The following is a 14,606-nucleotide window of genomic DNA, read 5'->3' as shown; positions in this document are numbered from 1 at the left end:
GTAAAGATTTGTCCCCTTGAGGGTATAAGGGGACAGCTCTCAGATGCATGACTGTGAGAGCACCTACCTGCAGGCTGATGGCTCTCAACCTCTCCCTTTCTGAGTCCTAGATCAGGAAGTTTTTCCTCATGCTTTGCATCCCAGTCTACTACAGAATACGTGGCTGGGCCCCAGAACAAGACTGGCCCCTCCAAGGGAGCCCAGAGCTTTGTTAGGGAAATTGGGGGGTGGGGGGACCACAATGAAGCCTATTGTCCCCTGTCCCCTCTTGCAGGAAACAAAAGGCTCCCAGTCTCTGGGGAGCCCTAGCCCATGCCCGGCCCCTGCCCAACCCCCCATGCCCAGCACACAGGGAGGAGCCAGCGCCACTGGAGACAGGAGGTTTTATTGATGCTGATGGGGGTAGGAGGGGCCCCCAGGAGCCCAGAGGGGGTGGGGGTGGGGCTGAGTCAGTCAGCGGATGCGTAAGGCCTGGGCACATGGGGGTAGGTTAGGGCACATTCATCTTCTTAGGAGTCTGTGGCTCCTTCTCTGGGGAAGGGAGAGAGCATCTTGGGGGGTGGGGGGCAATTCGAAGAGCATCGAGGGAGAGGTTAGGGATGGCTGAGAGCTCCTAACCTGAGAGAAGGCACCACAATTGGCAGCAACATCTGTGTGGAAAGCTGGATCAACTGGTCAGTAGGGGAAAGTGGGGAGGAGGCACTGGGTTGGCTTCTTGGGGAGGGGTCCGACCTTGGCCTGGGTGAGCTCTTGAGCATACCTGGTGTTCCCAAGCAGAGTGGGGCAGGGCCCAAAGCCCCTTTCCCCGTGGGCCTCCTTAAGGAGAAAAAGGCATTCGGGGAGCCCCCTTGGCAAGGGGTGCCAGAATTAGTCCTTAAGGCACAGCTGGGGGCAGACAAGGCGCCAAGGCACAAAGGCACAACTGGTGGCGGGGCAGGGGCAGCCAAGCTGAGTGCCAGGGTCACAAGAGGACGCAGGACCGCCCACGTTTGACGGGCGTGGGGTTGAGCACGGCCCGGACAGCCTCGGCAAACACTTCCTTGACGCCGTCCTGCTGCAGGGCTGAGCACTCGAGGTAGCGCACAGCGTGGATCTGCTTGGCCAGCGCCTGGCCCTGCTGCGGTGTGATGGGTGCCTGGCCCTGCTCCTTCAGGCGCCGTAGGGTGTCAGGCTGGGCTCTCAGGTCCTTCTTGGTGCCCACCAGGAGGATGGGCACGTCGGGGCAGTGGTGGCACACCTCTGGATGCCACTTGTGCCGCACATTCTCATAGGAGGGTGGACTGGCAATGGAGAAACAGATGACAAACACGTTGGTCTGAGGGTAGGAGAGTGTGCGGAGGCGGTCGTACTCCTCCTGGCCCGCTGTGTCCCACAGGTTCAGGTTCACCGTGCGCCCATCAACGGCACTCTGGGCGCTATAATTGTCGAACACTGTGGGGATGTACTCCTTGGGAAAGGCGTTGGTTGTGTAGCAGATGAGCAGGCACGTCTTGCCCACAGCCCCATCGCCTACCACCACACACTTGATGCTCTGCATGGCGGGTGCAGCTGCTGTGGTGGAGGCTGTGCCTCCTTCCCCTTCTGGGCCCCTCTGGATGCAGTGACCTATGGACAGATGAGAGGGATACTCTTGGTTAGGGAGGACTCTATCCTCTGGGAAGAAAGGATGGGGGCATACAGAGGGAAACCAGCTCCAGTTCTTTTAACCTGAACACCATCCTGCAATCCCATCAAGACAGACCTCAGAGAGACAGACATGAAATGGGAGAGGCCCTGAGACCACACAAAGATAATCAGGGATAAAGAGGCTGGCACCAATGTGTAATATATTATGTGAAGCACATACGTTCTGATGCCAGACTGACAAAGGTCAAAATCTGGTTCTCCTATCTCCTAGATGTATGACCCTGGACAAATTACTTAACCTCTCTATGTCTCATTTTCCTAATCTGTAAAATGGGGATAAAATAATACCTACTTCATTGGGTTGTTGTGAGGATTATATGAGTTAACTCATGTAAAGCATTTAGAACAGTGCCTGGTCATAATAAGCATTCAATAAGTATTAGCTACTTTTATTTTTCCTCTAGGAAGTATAGACACAAAAGGAGGGTACGCATGTGTAGGGATCTACCAGATCCTCTGTCAGATATGGACCCCTCCCACTGAGTAGACTGGAGAGGGCTTCTAGCACAAGGCAGCTGTCCCAGGTCACTCTGAGATGCAGCCATGGGCGGAGCCTCTCCCAACTCAGGGCCCACCCTGCCTAGTGCACTGATGCTTCAACTTCAAACCTGACATCTTGGCTACTGAACGCAACCAAAAGGTGCAATGAGAAACCTGCTGAGTAGGGGCACAATTCTCTAGACAGTTGCCCTGTCTCAATCCAGGGTGCCCTGGGGATGGGAGAGCTTACCCCATCATTCTTGGAAGCATGGGAAACCCTATCTGGCCACACATACCCAGGCTGGCAACTCAGTGTAGGAGAACAGTGGAGACCGAGCCAGGGCTGGAATTTGGTCTGGAATCTGTGTGTGTAATGATGAATGAGGCAGAGGCTGTGGCTCCCAGATGTCTGCATCTTCTCTCAAGGTAGGGTGAGGCAGATCCTCCAAGCCCAGCCAAAAGGGATGAACAGAAAAGTAAGACAAAAACTTGATTTTTCCCTTAATCTTATGTCCCTTTCCTGAGACCATTGGCTGTGCCTCTGAAGAACTTGAGGGGCTTCCAGACTCTTGGGTAGCAAACACAGTGCCATTAAGCACTATCACAGAGAAGACATGCTGGAATCAGACTGGTCAGGGATTCTAATCACAGCTCCACCAACTAGTCATGTATGATCTCGGGCAACATATTTAAGTTTCCTGAGCCTCAAATTTTCTCATCTGTAATATGGGGATAATCTTGCCTATTGGGTTAGAGTTGGTCAGAGTATAAAATGAGCTAACATGTAGAAAGTGTTTGGCATGAGGCGTGGCACACAGGAAGTGCCAAATAAATAAGCTGCTGTAATTATCAGTGGGGTGAGTTTCAGAGGAGTCCTAGCTCCAGCCACCACCCTGGTCACCTGGGAAGCTCACAGGGCCTTCAGGTGAGGAACTGCTCTTCTGAGTTGTGGAAAAGAACAGAGCTTCCGGAAACCCTGTGATTATTTATACTGCTGTGGCAAGGGTCCTCCTCTAATTGGCTACTTCCTCTCAGCCATGGGGGACTTTTTCTAGCTAGTATGTGACTTCCTTTCCCTGCTGCTCTCTCACGACCAGGCCCCTGCTCCCTGGGAGGGGACAGTCCTGTTTTAGACACACCCAGATCTCTTAAGTATCCCCCGCTCCACCCAAGCACCTTCACCACTGGCCCGTTTTCTCCATTTCACTTTATACACCAGCAAGACTGCACCCTGGTCTGACAACCCCTTACCCCCCAGCCTGACCTCTCAACCACTGGTTCCAAAGCCTCAAAAATCACATTGGGAGGGGGAGGGGAAATCCACCACTGGGAAGTGGAAAAGGAACTCCATGGTGTGGAACCTGCATAGGATCCAGGGCTTGGTCCCAGCTCCCTCCCAGGCCCCAGCTTCCCCTGGGACCAGCTGGGAGGGAAATGAGTTCATTCTATGAGGTTGCCTCTCTGGTTCATATTAAAAATATTTTCATCTTATTTGCATGAATAAGTGTGTGTGTTCAACCTCAGGAGAGAGGATAGAGAGGATAGGAAGAAAATAAGGACCCTCTAGGGCAGTAGAGAATTTGGGATTGGGAGACAAGAGAACTAACCTAAGTCCTAGCCCCGGCTCTGCTCTGCTGCTGACTCACTGTAACCAAGCATGAGGCACGTACCCTCTGTGAGACTCAGTTTCCCAATCCATGAACTGGAGAGAAAAAAGCCTGTGCAAGGGTACTAAGTGGATGAGATGAGACATTAAGGAATCTGGGAGCAGGAGATAGGATGATGGGGATAGGAAAGGCCTGCAGGACCACGGGATGGGGGTGGGAGGGCTGATCACTCAGCAAATGCGTAAGATCTCGGCACATGGGAGCAAGTCAGGGCACATTCATCTCAGGATTCTGTGGCTTCTTCCTTGGGGGAGAAGAGACAGCATCTTGGGGTGGCGGGTGTTGGTGCCATTACTTGTGTCCACTGGATTTTCTAGGAGACCCCAGCATCTCAAAAGCACAACTCCTAGGCCTGTAAATCTTCAGTTCCACACAAAGCAGGGGAGTGGGCATGGCAGTGTGACGGGGAACTCTTCCCCCTCAAGCCCAGCACTGGGCTGGCCCAGGCAGGAAGGCAAGGAGGGAACTCTGGCAGGCAGTCACAAGGCCCAACAGACTAAAAGTACAGCTGGCTCCAGGCAGCTTTCTAGGGAGGGGTTATCAACCAGCAATCAGTAAATCAGCCCTCAAAGAAGCGAGGAGGGAGAGGGAAGCTTCCGGGCTGGCAAGGGAACAGGGACTGACACCGGAAAAGGATCACGAGTGAGGTAGTGTCCAGAAACAAGCAGGGCAGAGGCAGTATAGTATAGGGCCAAGAGCACCGGCACCGGAATCTGACCTCCTGGGTTCACCTGCCCACTCTGCCCCTTGATTAATAGCCCTCACACGGTACAACCCTTTATAGATCACAATATAGATCATACTACGTTTTTTTGATCCTTATAACAACTCATTGGTACTATTCCTATTTACAGGTAAGGAAACAAACCCAGAGCAGTTAAAATAACCCAACGTCACACAGCTAGTCAGCACGGGAGCTAACGCAGATGCCAGTTTTTTAACACGGACCCCAGTTTTGCAATCCAAAGTCCTATGTTTTCCTCAATGTGTCACACAGCCTCCAAGTTACCCCTTAGCACCTGACTTTGTGACCTTAAGCAAGTAAGTCACTTCCCTTCCTGGAACCTCAGTTTCTTCATCTGTACAACAGGCATGATAAAACTCGCCCTCCCTGTCTCAAAGGACAGCAGTGAGGATCCTGAGCACAGGAATAAATGTGCTTTATAAATTCGGAAGTGGGGTGCACAGAGAAGGTGGCAAAAGCAAAGTCTTTCATACCAAGAGGCAGGAATCATTGAGTATGCAGGTGTCTGAGTGGTGGCAGCAGCCCAATTCTCCCTCTTCAGGTCTAGTTCAGACCCTTATCCTCTCTCCCAGGACAACTCTTTTCTCTGAAATCCTACGGCCTGAACTGGGTCAAGTAAGTTCCCACAGCTCATTTAAGGAGGGCACATGCTAAAAGGTAGGGTCTAGCCTGTACCACGTAGGAAAAAGGGACGGTCAATGCTGCAGGAGGCCACACAAGGAGAGGGCTTGCCTGGGGCTGGGGATCGACTGTGGCTTATTCACCAAGTCACTTTTTTTTTTTTTTTTAAAAAGAAAAGAACTTTTGTTTAGTAAATAAATAATATTTGCAGATTGGTATAGTATTAACCATATTACAATGACTTGTTCTGGCTTTCTATTCCCAGCTTAATTCAGATCATGCCTGGTCCTTCATCTTGGCATTCAGAATTCTTCATAATCTGGCAGGGGTTTTGGAGTCAGATAGACCTGGGTTTAAATCCTAGTTCTGCCACGATGAGCTAGGTAATAGTACCAACCTTATAAGGTTGTTATACGGATGAAGTGAGTTAATGCACAATGTATATATATAAAGCAGGTACTTGGCAATGTGAGTTCCCTGCTCCAGAGGGGTCTACATTGTCCTATGTAAACAAGCCAGGATCATTCTGGCCTCTGAACTTTTACTCTTGTTGTTCTCTCTGCTGCCATTCCTTCTCCCCTCTCAAATATTCCTGACTCAAGGCCTAGCTTAAGTCTCATGGTCCCACGAGGCTACTGAATTCTCCTTTCTTTGAACTTCCACAGTATGGCCACCCTTTAAATCCTTCTTTGGCTCTGTGTGACTCTCCTCCTCCAGTATTCATACGTAAGTTCCTTAGCTTGTGGATGCCCCCACAACCCCGACCAATACTGAAGCTTGAGCTTCTCGACTCCCCTACCGAAAAGCTAAGTATAGAGCTTCTGACCTGCTTGCTTCTGTCCGTGTTACTGATATCTGGATAGACAGGTCAGAAGCCCAGAACTGGACTGATACCACCCCCAGTCAAAACTGCAATGCTGAATCTTTTTGGACAGCAATGGCAGCCAAAAGCTTTGACTGGGGTAGAAAAAATCTTTCCTCCCAGTAGCAGCTGGACCTGGCTCCCTCAGGGAGCACAGCCCATGGGGCTCACCCTGAGTGTACTCCCCAGAGCCCAGCTTGTACCCAGTGGGGCCTGGTCTGGGGTGTGGCCCAGGCAGGCCCAGAATGGGGGAGGAAAAGGAAGCAGCGGATTGCCTGATTGCCAGATCTCCTGATTGCCAGATCTCTGTGGCCATAATAGCAGGGGAAGTGTCCCAACTGGGAGTGGAGGAGGGGAGGAATAGGCCCGAAGAGATGGGGGAGTGTGGAGGCAATGGGAACTTACTACAGCCTTCTAATCTGCCTCCCTGACACGGGGGATCCCCTTCTGCAGCCCTCCATGAAACTCATTCTGACTATAATCCATCACTCTGGGTATTCTGATCCTAAGCTGTGGCCACATGACCCTGATCCTCTCTACAAGCAGCCTCTACATTCTCTTTCCCAAAACACATCAAGCAGCCATATTCACTGTCCTGGTGGGAATCCAGTATTTCTTCCCCATTTCCATCCTTCAACCCCCCGCACCCAGCAGCTCAGAAGACTCCAGTTGCCTCAAAGGATCCCCCAATTGGTCCTCCAGAGCCAAGCACCATTGCCACCTACTTCAGGGAAGTTTTGTAAATCACCCAAGTCACAAATGACTTATCCCATCCGAGGTCTGGTCCCATTTTCTCACAGGTGCATTATCTTAGTCACGTGGAAGCTGATCTGAATCTTATCTCTTGTCACTAGACTGGGAGGACCTAGAGGGCAAGGTCCCCTGGCTGATCTGTCTCCCCAGGCTGAGCACAGCACACAGTGGCTGTCAGTAAAAAGCTGAATGAACTCAATCTGTCCTTCATGTCTTTGCACATGGGAGCTCCTCTTCCTGGAATTCTGCTTCCTGCCCCCCCTCACCCTACCCCACAGCCTCCCAGTCCTTCAGGGCCCAGCTCCATTCCCCAGCTTCTCCAGGACACCACAGCCACCCCTTCTTCTGCCCTACCTTCCCCAGCACTGTTATTATGGTTCACTGTGCTGAACTTAACAGGATGCCTCATGAGGAGGGAAATCTGTCCTGCTTACTTCCAGAAGCCCAGCAGAGGGCTGAGTAAAAGCTGCAGACTGACACACATCTCCTCCCTCATCAATTCAGATTTTGACTCTGGGAACAAGGAAGAGCCTCCATGCCCAGGAGACACCAGACAAAGGTAACTAACTTCCTCCCCCTGAGGAGTACAATTTAGAGTAATGAACACATTGGCTAGATTGCCTTGTCCTCAACTGGAAGGGTGAGAGGGGTGGAGCAGGCATAGCTCCAGTCCAGTGGTGATGAGGAAGATGAGTAGGAAAAGTGGTCCTGGTGAGGCTAAGGACTGGGAATATCTAAAGACCAGGACTGGTCAAGGATGAGGCCAGGGTCAGGGTCATGGTCATGGCCAGTGTTAGAAACAGCTTCAGAAGCTCTGCCAGTCTGTCTGTTTGTTTTGAAGGGAGGAGTGGAGAAGAGATGGTACGAAGAGGCTCAAAGGGGCTGCAACTGGGCTAGGAGGAGGAAGCTGGGGGAGACATGAGGTCAGTGTGGGGCTGGGACCAGGCCAAGGGCTGAGTCTCTCTTTTTCTTCCCCTTCTCCCATCAGCAGGGGTAGAACCCAAGACAGCCTAGTTCCCAGCCTTAAAAAAAATTCACACTGGAGAATTCTCCACCTCTTGCCATTCTCCACCCTTCAGCCCCTGCAGAGGATCCTGCACTCCACGGACAGGGTAAGAGACAGAGCGAGTTGACTTTACTGACTAGGGACTGGAGAGGAGGAGGAAACAAGACAGCTATAGCTGGGAGGGCTGTGGGAGGCTGGGACCCTTTCACTCAGTCCCAGTTCCCTTCCTTCTTCTCTCGGTGTCCCAGCACCTGGGATGCGCCACACACAGTAAGTCCCAGGGTTAGGGCAGCTCTGGCTGGGGGAGCTAAGGAGGCTGCCCCTCCCCCACCAGGCAGCACAGAGGAAGGCCGAACACTTGCTTCCTCCTGCCTTCCTCCTCTCCACCTAAGAGCAGCTCAGCAGTCCTGGGGCCCCATGAAAGGCCCGTGAAGTGGCACTTCCTTTGCGTTTGCTCGTTTCACACGAGGCTGTACAGAAGTGCCATCCTCCCAATCCTGCCTCCCCCACCTGAAAATACCCATAGAGAGACCCAGGGCTGCCCAGTCCCTTCAACCCCGCCCCAGATCTGAGGGGGTTTCCACAAGGGAAAAAAACATCAGGGAGGAAACTCCAGCATCTATTTTCAACTGTCAGTTGGGGCAGAGCTGGAGCAGGGCACCGGGTACCCCCCCACATTGCTGAGCCCTGGCAAAATCCTTGACACTCTCTGCCCTCTTCTCTTGTGCTTTGGGGAAAGGGGCCACAGTACTTGTCCCAGACAGATACTTAGACCTGTTCAAGGCTGGGCCCAGAGTCAGGGGCACAGCTATGAGGAGCCTCTTGAGGGAAAGAGAGTCAGAGCTATCAGTATTCTGTATGCTCTTTGGAAGTATTGATAGGCAACTTCTTAATCTTGAAGCTGAGCCACAAGAGACAAAGCTGACGAGGGTTATACAGAGGGTTGCGAGCAAATCCAGGACAAGGACCTGGGTCTCCTGACCTCCAGCCTGGGAATGGGCCCATCTCTCTGACCTCATTCAGGATGACCCTACCATGGTTTATCCCTTCAGGAAATGGGCCAAAGGGGCCAGGTTGGCGTCTGAGCCCTTTTTGCTTCCAGGGCCTCATGCCTAGCCCATGCCGGGGCATCCATGATTTAGAACTGACATTACTGGACAGCCACCCTGAACTAGCCGAGGAGAGCCTCCTCTAGGCTCAGCTCCTGGGGAGATGCCCTCGCCCCATGACATGAGGACAAAAGAGGAAGCTGGACCCTGGACAGGAAAACCGATCTGTTCTGGGGAGGCAGCCCAGGCTTTGTCTTTGGTTTCCCTCCTCACAGAACCCTACAAGCCTCACCACTAATGGGTCTATACTCTGTATGGAGAGGGGTCTTCAGTCTGGGACCACATCTTCTTCCCAGTTGCCCTGCTACCCTCATTCTTATATCTTCCCAACTGTCTCGCTACAGCCACAACATCTCAAATCTTCCTGCTTATTACCCCCTAAAAGCTGACACCAGCCACCTCATCTGCCTGAACATCTTGCCAGAAACAACTCTCCGTATTCTCAACCAGGATCTGTGACAATCTTCTATCAGCCACTTCTGTTCATGTCAAGACTTTGACCATATTTCTTTAGCCAAGACCTCAAGGGCAGCCTCCCTCGAGGGATATAGCAGGCACATATCCCCCACCCCCATCCCCCCACAAAATATTTCCCCACTTAGATTCCTCCCACCCTGGTTATATTTTTCCAGCAGTGAATTTCATGCAATTAGCTCAAACCTCCAGTGGGGCCAGATCTTACCTGGGCGAACCCCTGTCTCATCCATCCTGTCTTCACCCTTAGAGTCCTGTGGGTTGCTCAGTTATCTAAAATAAGTACTGGTTTGGCAGGTGGGGAATCAGGACTCCTGGGTGGTTTTTTACTGATCCCTGATGCTGGGAAAGTGCCTTGCATACATATCCTTCCCTGAGCTGGGATTTTTATGTAGGTCCCTGGGATTTCCTGCTGGGGCCAAACCCCCCTGTACCTCCCAGAATCAGAGTAGCAGAGACAGGAGTGTGGAGGAAGGGACAATCCATGGGAGAGGGACAACAGTGAGAAGGGAAGAGGACAGAATGGGGAACAGGGATAGTCCTTAAATCTAGCTGTGCTTGGGAATCCCATAAAAAATAGCACTTGCTCCCCTCCACTTCTCTTTTCTTCTAGTGGACAGAAATGAATAGAGTAGACTTGAGGAGGTAGAGAGAAGCAGGATCTCTCAGCATGCATCCCAAAGGCTTAAAGAAGGAGCTCTAGAATGGGAACAGCAAGAGCTTATAGAGCCAGGCTGGACTGCAGTTAGACTTGGAAGAAATTCTCGAAAGAGAGGGAATAGGGTCCTAGGTGAGGGGGGAATATTAAGGATGCGTGAAGGCAGAAGGGTGAGCAGAACTCCAGAGAGCTTCCTGGTCACCAAGGCCTTGATGCAGCCCTGGGCACGTGGGAATCTGGCCTGGGCAGGCTTGGAAGGCAGCAGGAAAGAGGGGGCAGACACCTTTGCCTCATACCCTTCTTTTTTTCCTGAATTGTAACTACCACAGTTAAGACTGAAGTTAGACCAGCTACAGTCTTCTCTCCAGAATCCTGCCTTTACTTCTCCCTTTCCTTCCATCATACCTAGCTGACCTGGTCCCATTGTCCCCATCAGGTGGTGCTGGAACCAGTGAGCACTGGAGTCAGGGACCTTTAGGCTGTCCCCCACCCTCCAGGCCTGGCCTCTTGATCAAGCACCCAAAGGTCGAGGGGATTTTGATTTCCCACGGCCTCTCTCACCAGTCCTATTCCTGTGTCACTCTACCCTGATACCCTAACTGCTACAGACTGCTTCCTCCTACCTAACCACAACCTCACCCACTGCAGGTTCCCTTCATTCTGCTGGCTTCCCCTGCTCTGGGCCCTCACGAGGCTGAGGGCAGTTATTTTGTCTCCAAAAGATAAAGATGTGGACATGCAGACACTTGCATGCACATACACATATACAGAGGTTTTCCAGCCCTTTCATCACCTCTATCAAGGGGAGGCTGCAGCCTGCCTCTCTGAACTAGGGAGGTCTGAAAAGGCTCCCCAAAACTGCAGATAAGTGGCAGAAAGGAAAGGAAAAGAGAGGGATCCGGATATGTGTGCAGGAGCCAGAAGCTGGGCACGGAAGGGAGGGGGAAGGCCACTGGGAGAGGACAGAGATGGACAGAGAAGCAGGGTAGGTGAGAGGTCAGGGCCCAGGCATGACTGTGGGGGGGGGGGGGAAGGGACTGAAGAGGACGCAAGAAGAGGGTGACGGAGGGTTCGTGTCTGAAGTCTGACGGAATCTGAAGAAGGAATGGAGGAAGACAGAATGAGAACATGTAGAATTTAGGGACTAATAAAGGGGACGGGGGGAAGACCAGGAGATGGCTCCTGATCATCTTTCAAAGCTAGAGCCTCGTGCTGCCGAGGTCAGGGCCCAGGCATGACTGGGGGGGGGGGGGGAAGGGACTGAAGAGGACGCAAGAAGAGGGTGACGGAGGGTTCGTGTCTGAAGTCTGACGGAATCTGAAGAAGGAATGGAGGAAGACAGAATGAGAACATGTAGAATTTAGGGACTAATAAAGGGGACGGGGGGAAGACCAGGAGATGGCTCCTGATCATCTTTCAAAGCTAGAGCCTCGTGCTGCCTCCCAGAAGCCCTGTTCTCTCCATCTCCTGAAACCAGTCCTGCTCTCCTCAAGTCCTGCTCTCCTGATGCCATCTCCTCAAGGACTACCAGCACCTCTGAATAAGAGTCCTTTCACCTCTAGTCACAGGGCAAGACCAGGTCCCTTCCTTCCTCAATTTACCCCGCAAAGACAAAGCCAGGCACTAGGCAGCTAGGCACAGCCGATGTCTGCTCACTAAAATACCTGTTGCTCTGTTCCAGGGATGGAGAAGTTGGGCCTCAGAAAACAGACATAAAGAGAGAAGGATTGGGGTCGGGGGGCTCCCCCACCCTCCGCCTGAGCGCAGAGGACCCTTAGGTTGCAGGCTGCGGCTGTGGATCTGGACCGGCCTCGATCTTCCAGGGAAGGAACTCTTTCTCCGCAGCCTCGGGCTTCAGAGGCAACAGAAGCCTCTCTCTCTACCTCACAAGTGTCACAACTGCCAAAGCAGAGGGAGCGCCTTCTCTAGCCCAGAGGCCCCTTCCTCTCAACACACTTCGTAACAGCCCCCTGCAACTCCTGGGGGCACCCCACCTCTGAGTCCCATCTCCCAGCCCTAAGCTCTTCCACTCAGAGACTTTTCTCTCGGAGCGGGAAACCCTCCGACCTCAGGAGTCCCTCGCGGCTCCCGGGGGCCGGTACCGCCGCCCTTGGTACAGGAACCCACCGTCCCCGAACCACCGCCGGCTTGCAGTGGCCCGTCCCCGCCCCGCCCGGCCGGCCGCGCCCGCCCAACTTGAAGCGAGCCGAGCACCTCCCGCCGCGGCCTCCCGCAGCCAAACTTCCCGGGCCCGCTGCCGCGTCCAGTCCGGGGCCGGCCGGGCTCCCTCTCACGGACCCCCAGCCTGCCGGCCAGAGCCAGGCCTCACCTGGTGCCCTCCCCGCCGCGGGGGAGCTGGGGGGCGGCGGCAGCGGCTCGGGGCTGGAGAAGGAAGTGAGAGCTGGAGGCCGGAGGAAGTGGGGGGGGCGGGCCGGCCGGCGGGGCGGGGCGCGGGCGCGGGGGCGGGGCTGGGCGGGGCTCGACAAGGAAGTCCGCCGGCCGGTTCTCCCCCCGCCCCGGTCGCCCCCACCGGGTGGGTCCCCGGCCGGGTACTGGGCTCCCCCACCCCAGCCCTTTACCTCTGAGGCCATTAAGGTCAGTCCTCCCAGTCCCCTTCTTGCCACCTCCACCCCAGCAGAGTCCCTAGCCTAGGCGCTTGGCTTTTGTCCCCCCTTCCCCATCTCGCCCCCACCAACCCCTGCGGTAAGATGCTGTGAACAGGCGCCCCTAGGCCTGGTACCTTCAGTCAAGCCCAGGGATCGAGCGATGGCCCAGCCTGGGGGATGGCCAGAATAGGTCCGGCTGGGGCAGTCCCCACCTCTGCCCCGAGCCCCGGGGGAGTGCGGGGTGGCGGTGATTCAGCAGTGGGAAGGCCCCAGACCCCTGGGAAGGGTGCGGAGACTCGGGGAAAGAGAGCTGGCGTCAGCACCCGGGGAAAGACAAGATCAGCAGAGGCGCAGGCGGAGCCGCGGGCCCCAAAAACAGGATGTCGTGTCGTCGTTCCGCACCCGGCGGCTCCGCGCGCCTGGGCTCTGGGGAGGGGGCGGGGCGGAGCCAGGCCCTGGGGCTCCCCTCGCACCCTCTTCTCGCTGGGGCGCTCAACTGCTTGGGACAGAAGGGCCGCACCCAGTCCTGAATATTGCCGGGGCTCTGGGGACCGGCGGGTGGGCGGACTCGTGGGCGCCCTCTGGTGCTTCTAAGCTCTCTGGCCTTGCTCCTGGAGCTCTGACTTGAAGAATATTCTTCATCACAAACTTTCTGAGTGCCTACCACGTGCAGAGCTGCGTGCTAGGTGCTGTGGAGGAGAACAGGCATTAACAAAACGCTCCCTGTCTCCAAGAGGCTTTCCACATAAAGAGGAAGAACAACCCCGAAAATAAATAGTCCAACCTTTCTGAACCTCCATTCTGTCTTTGGCAAAATAGAATAACTTCCACTTCATCCTGTAGTTGTGAAGATGAGAATGGATGTAAAAGACCTGCTGCCAATACCTGGTTCAAAGTAAACACTCAACAAATACTTCTTTTCCTCTTCTTTTTAAAAATCATACTACTGTAAGAATGAGTTCCCAAAACACAATGTGCCAGCCCACATCTTTGGGTCTTTGTGCATTCTATTCTTTCCGCCTCTTTCCTGTATTGACTGCCGGGCGAAATCGACTCAGTCTTTCACAATCTGGCGGTGATGGACCACTGCCTCCAACGACACTCGCACGCACGCACACATGCATGCACACATACCACCTCTGCCATGCACTTGGTAGTCTCCTAGTGCTGTCTAGTGGAAATATAATGTAAGCCACATATGCAACTTAAAATTTTCTAGTGATGACTTTTTTTTTTTTTTTAAAGTAAAACGAAGGATTTCCCTGGCGGTCTAGTGGTTAGGACTCCACCCTTCCATTGCAGGGGGCACGGATTCGATCTCTGGTTGGGGAACTAAGATCCCACAGCCGTGCAGCGAATAAATAAATAAATAAAATAAAAAGAAACAGGTAAAATTTAATTTTAAGACTATATTTTACTTAGCCCAACGTATGCAAAATATTATCATTTCAACTGCAGCATGTAATCTGTATAAAATTATTGCTTATAAAAATGAATAGGATAGTCTACATTCTTTTTTTGTACTAAGTCTGAAATCTGGTGTATGTTTTACACGCAGAGTACATCTGAATTTTGACTAGACACATTTCAAATGCTTGATGGTTCATGTAGCTAGTGGGTATGGCATGGAACAGAATATTAAAGTCTCTATCAGATTCAGGCTGGTAAATGATCGAGTAGATGAATTCATTCTCCATGATCCTTCTGCTCAAGCTTCCCCAGATCCTCCAGGCAGAGTTTGGGTCTCTCTCCTCCCTCCACACAGCATTTGGGACATACTCCTCTGTGTGGAGAAGAGGAAACCAGGAAAGACAAGGGGAAAATCTGATTCTCCTCTGTACTCTAGTGGGAGCACATGGCTGGTGTTTGCCATTTGATGATGAAGAAAGGATTGTGTGTTTCCATTAAAGACAGGGTTCAGTGGAGGACCACATACTAA

The 14,606-nt window shown here is 53.0% G+C and overlaps 1 protein-coding gene and 1 long non-coding RNA gene across 4 annotated transcripts; one reads left to right on the top strand and one right to left on the bottom strand.

Moving 5' to 3' along the window:
- Positions 1-369: 369 nt before the first annotated feature.
- Positions 370-13,145, bottom strand: RHOG (ras homolog family member G). Of its 3 annotated transcripts, none has more exons than XM_007118455.4 (2): positions 12,802-13,145; positions 370-1,605 (listed from the first exon to the last, which is right to left on the bottom strand). In XM_007118455.4, exon 2 carries the CDS (start codon positions 1,535-1,537, stop codon positions 962-964), a length of 576 nt encoding a protein of 191 aa, XP_007118517.1. In that variant the 5' UTR covers positions 1,538-1,605; positions 12,802-13,145; the 3' UTR covers positions 370-961. The 3 variants fall into 3 exon arrangements, with proteins under 3 accessions (XP_007118517.1, XP_023974749.1, XP_007118516.1); XM_024118981.2 differs by lacking the exon at positions 12,802-13,145 and adding an exon at positions 12,391-12,472; XM_007118454.4 differs by lacking the exon at positions 12,802-13,145 and adding an exon at positions 9,612-11,161.
- On the top strand, positions 7,025-12,261 carry LOC114484992 (uncharacterized). The gene is made up of 3 exons (XR_003678414.1): positions 7,025-7,373; positions 7,806-7,926; positions 11,743-12,261. It is a non-coding gene; the product is annotated as an uncharacterized lncRNA (long non-coding RNA).
- Positions 13,146-14,606: the final 1,461 nt, after the last annotated feature.

The sequence above is a fragment of the Physeter macrocephalus genome, unplaced genomic scaffold (assembly GCF_002837175.3).
Source record: "Physeter macrocephalus isolate SW-GA unplaced genomic scaffold, ASM283717v5 random_309, whole genome shotgun sequence".
In the NCBI taxonomy this organism is placed as follows: Eukaryota; Metazoa; Chordata; class Mammalia; order Artiodactyla; family Physeteridae; genus Physeter; species Physeter macrocephalus.
This window is presented reverse-complemented; position numbering and strand designations above follow the sequence as displayed.

Bases quoted from the DNA above. Each gene is read 5' to 3' on its own strand.
- RHOG (XM_007118454.4), bottom strand. From the start codon at position 9,636: ATGGATGAGACAGGGGTTCGCCCAG. The intron at 1,606-9,611 runs GTAAGATCTGGC...ATCTGTCCATAG, and splicing joins TGAGACAGGGGTTCGCCCAG to GTCACTGCATCCAGAGGGGC.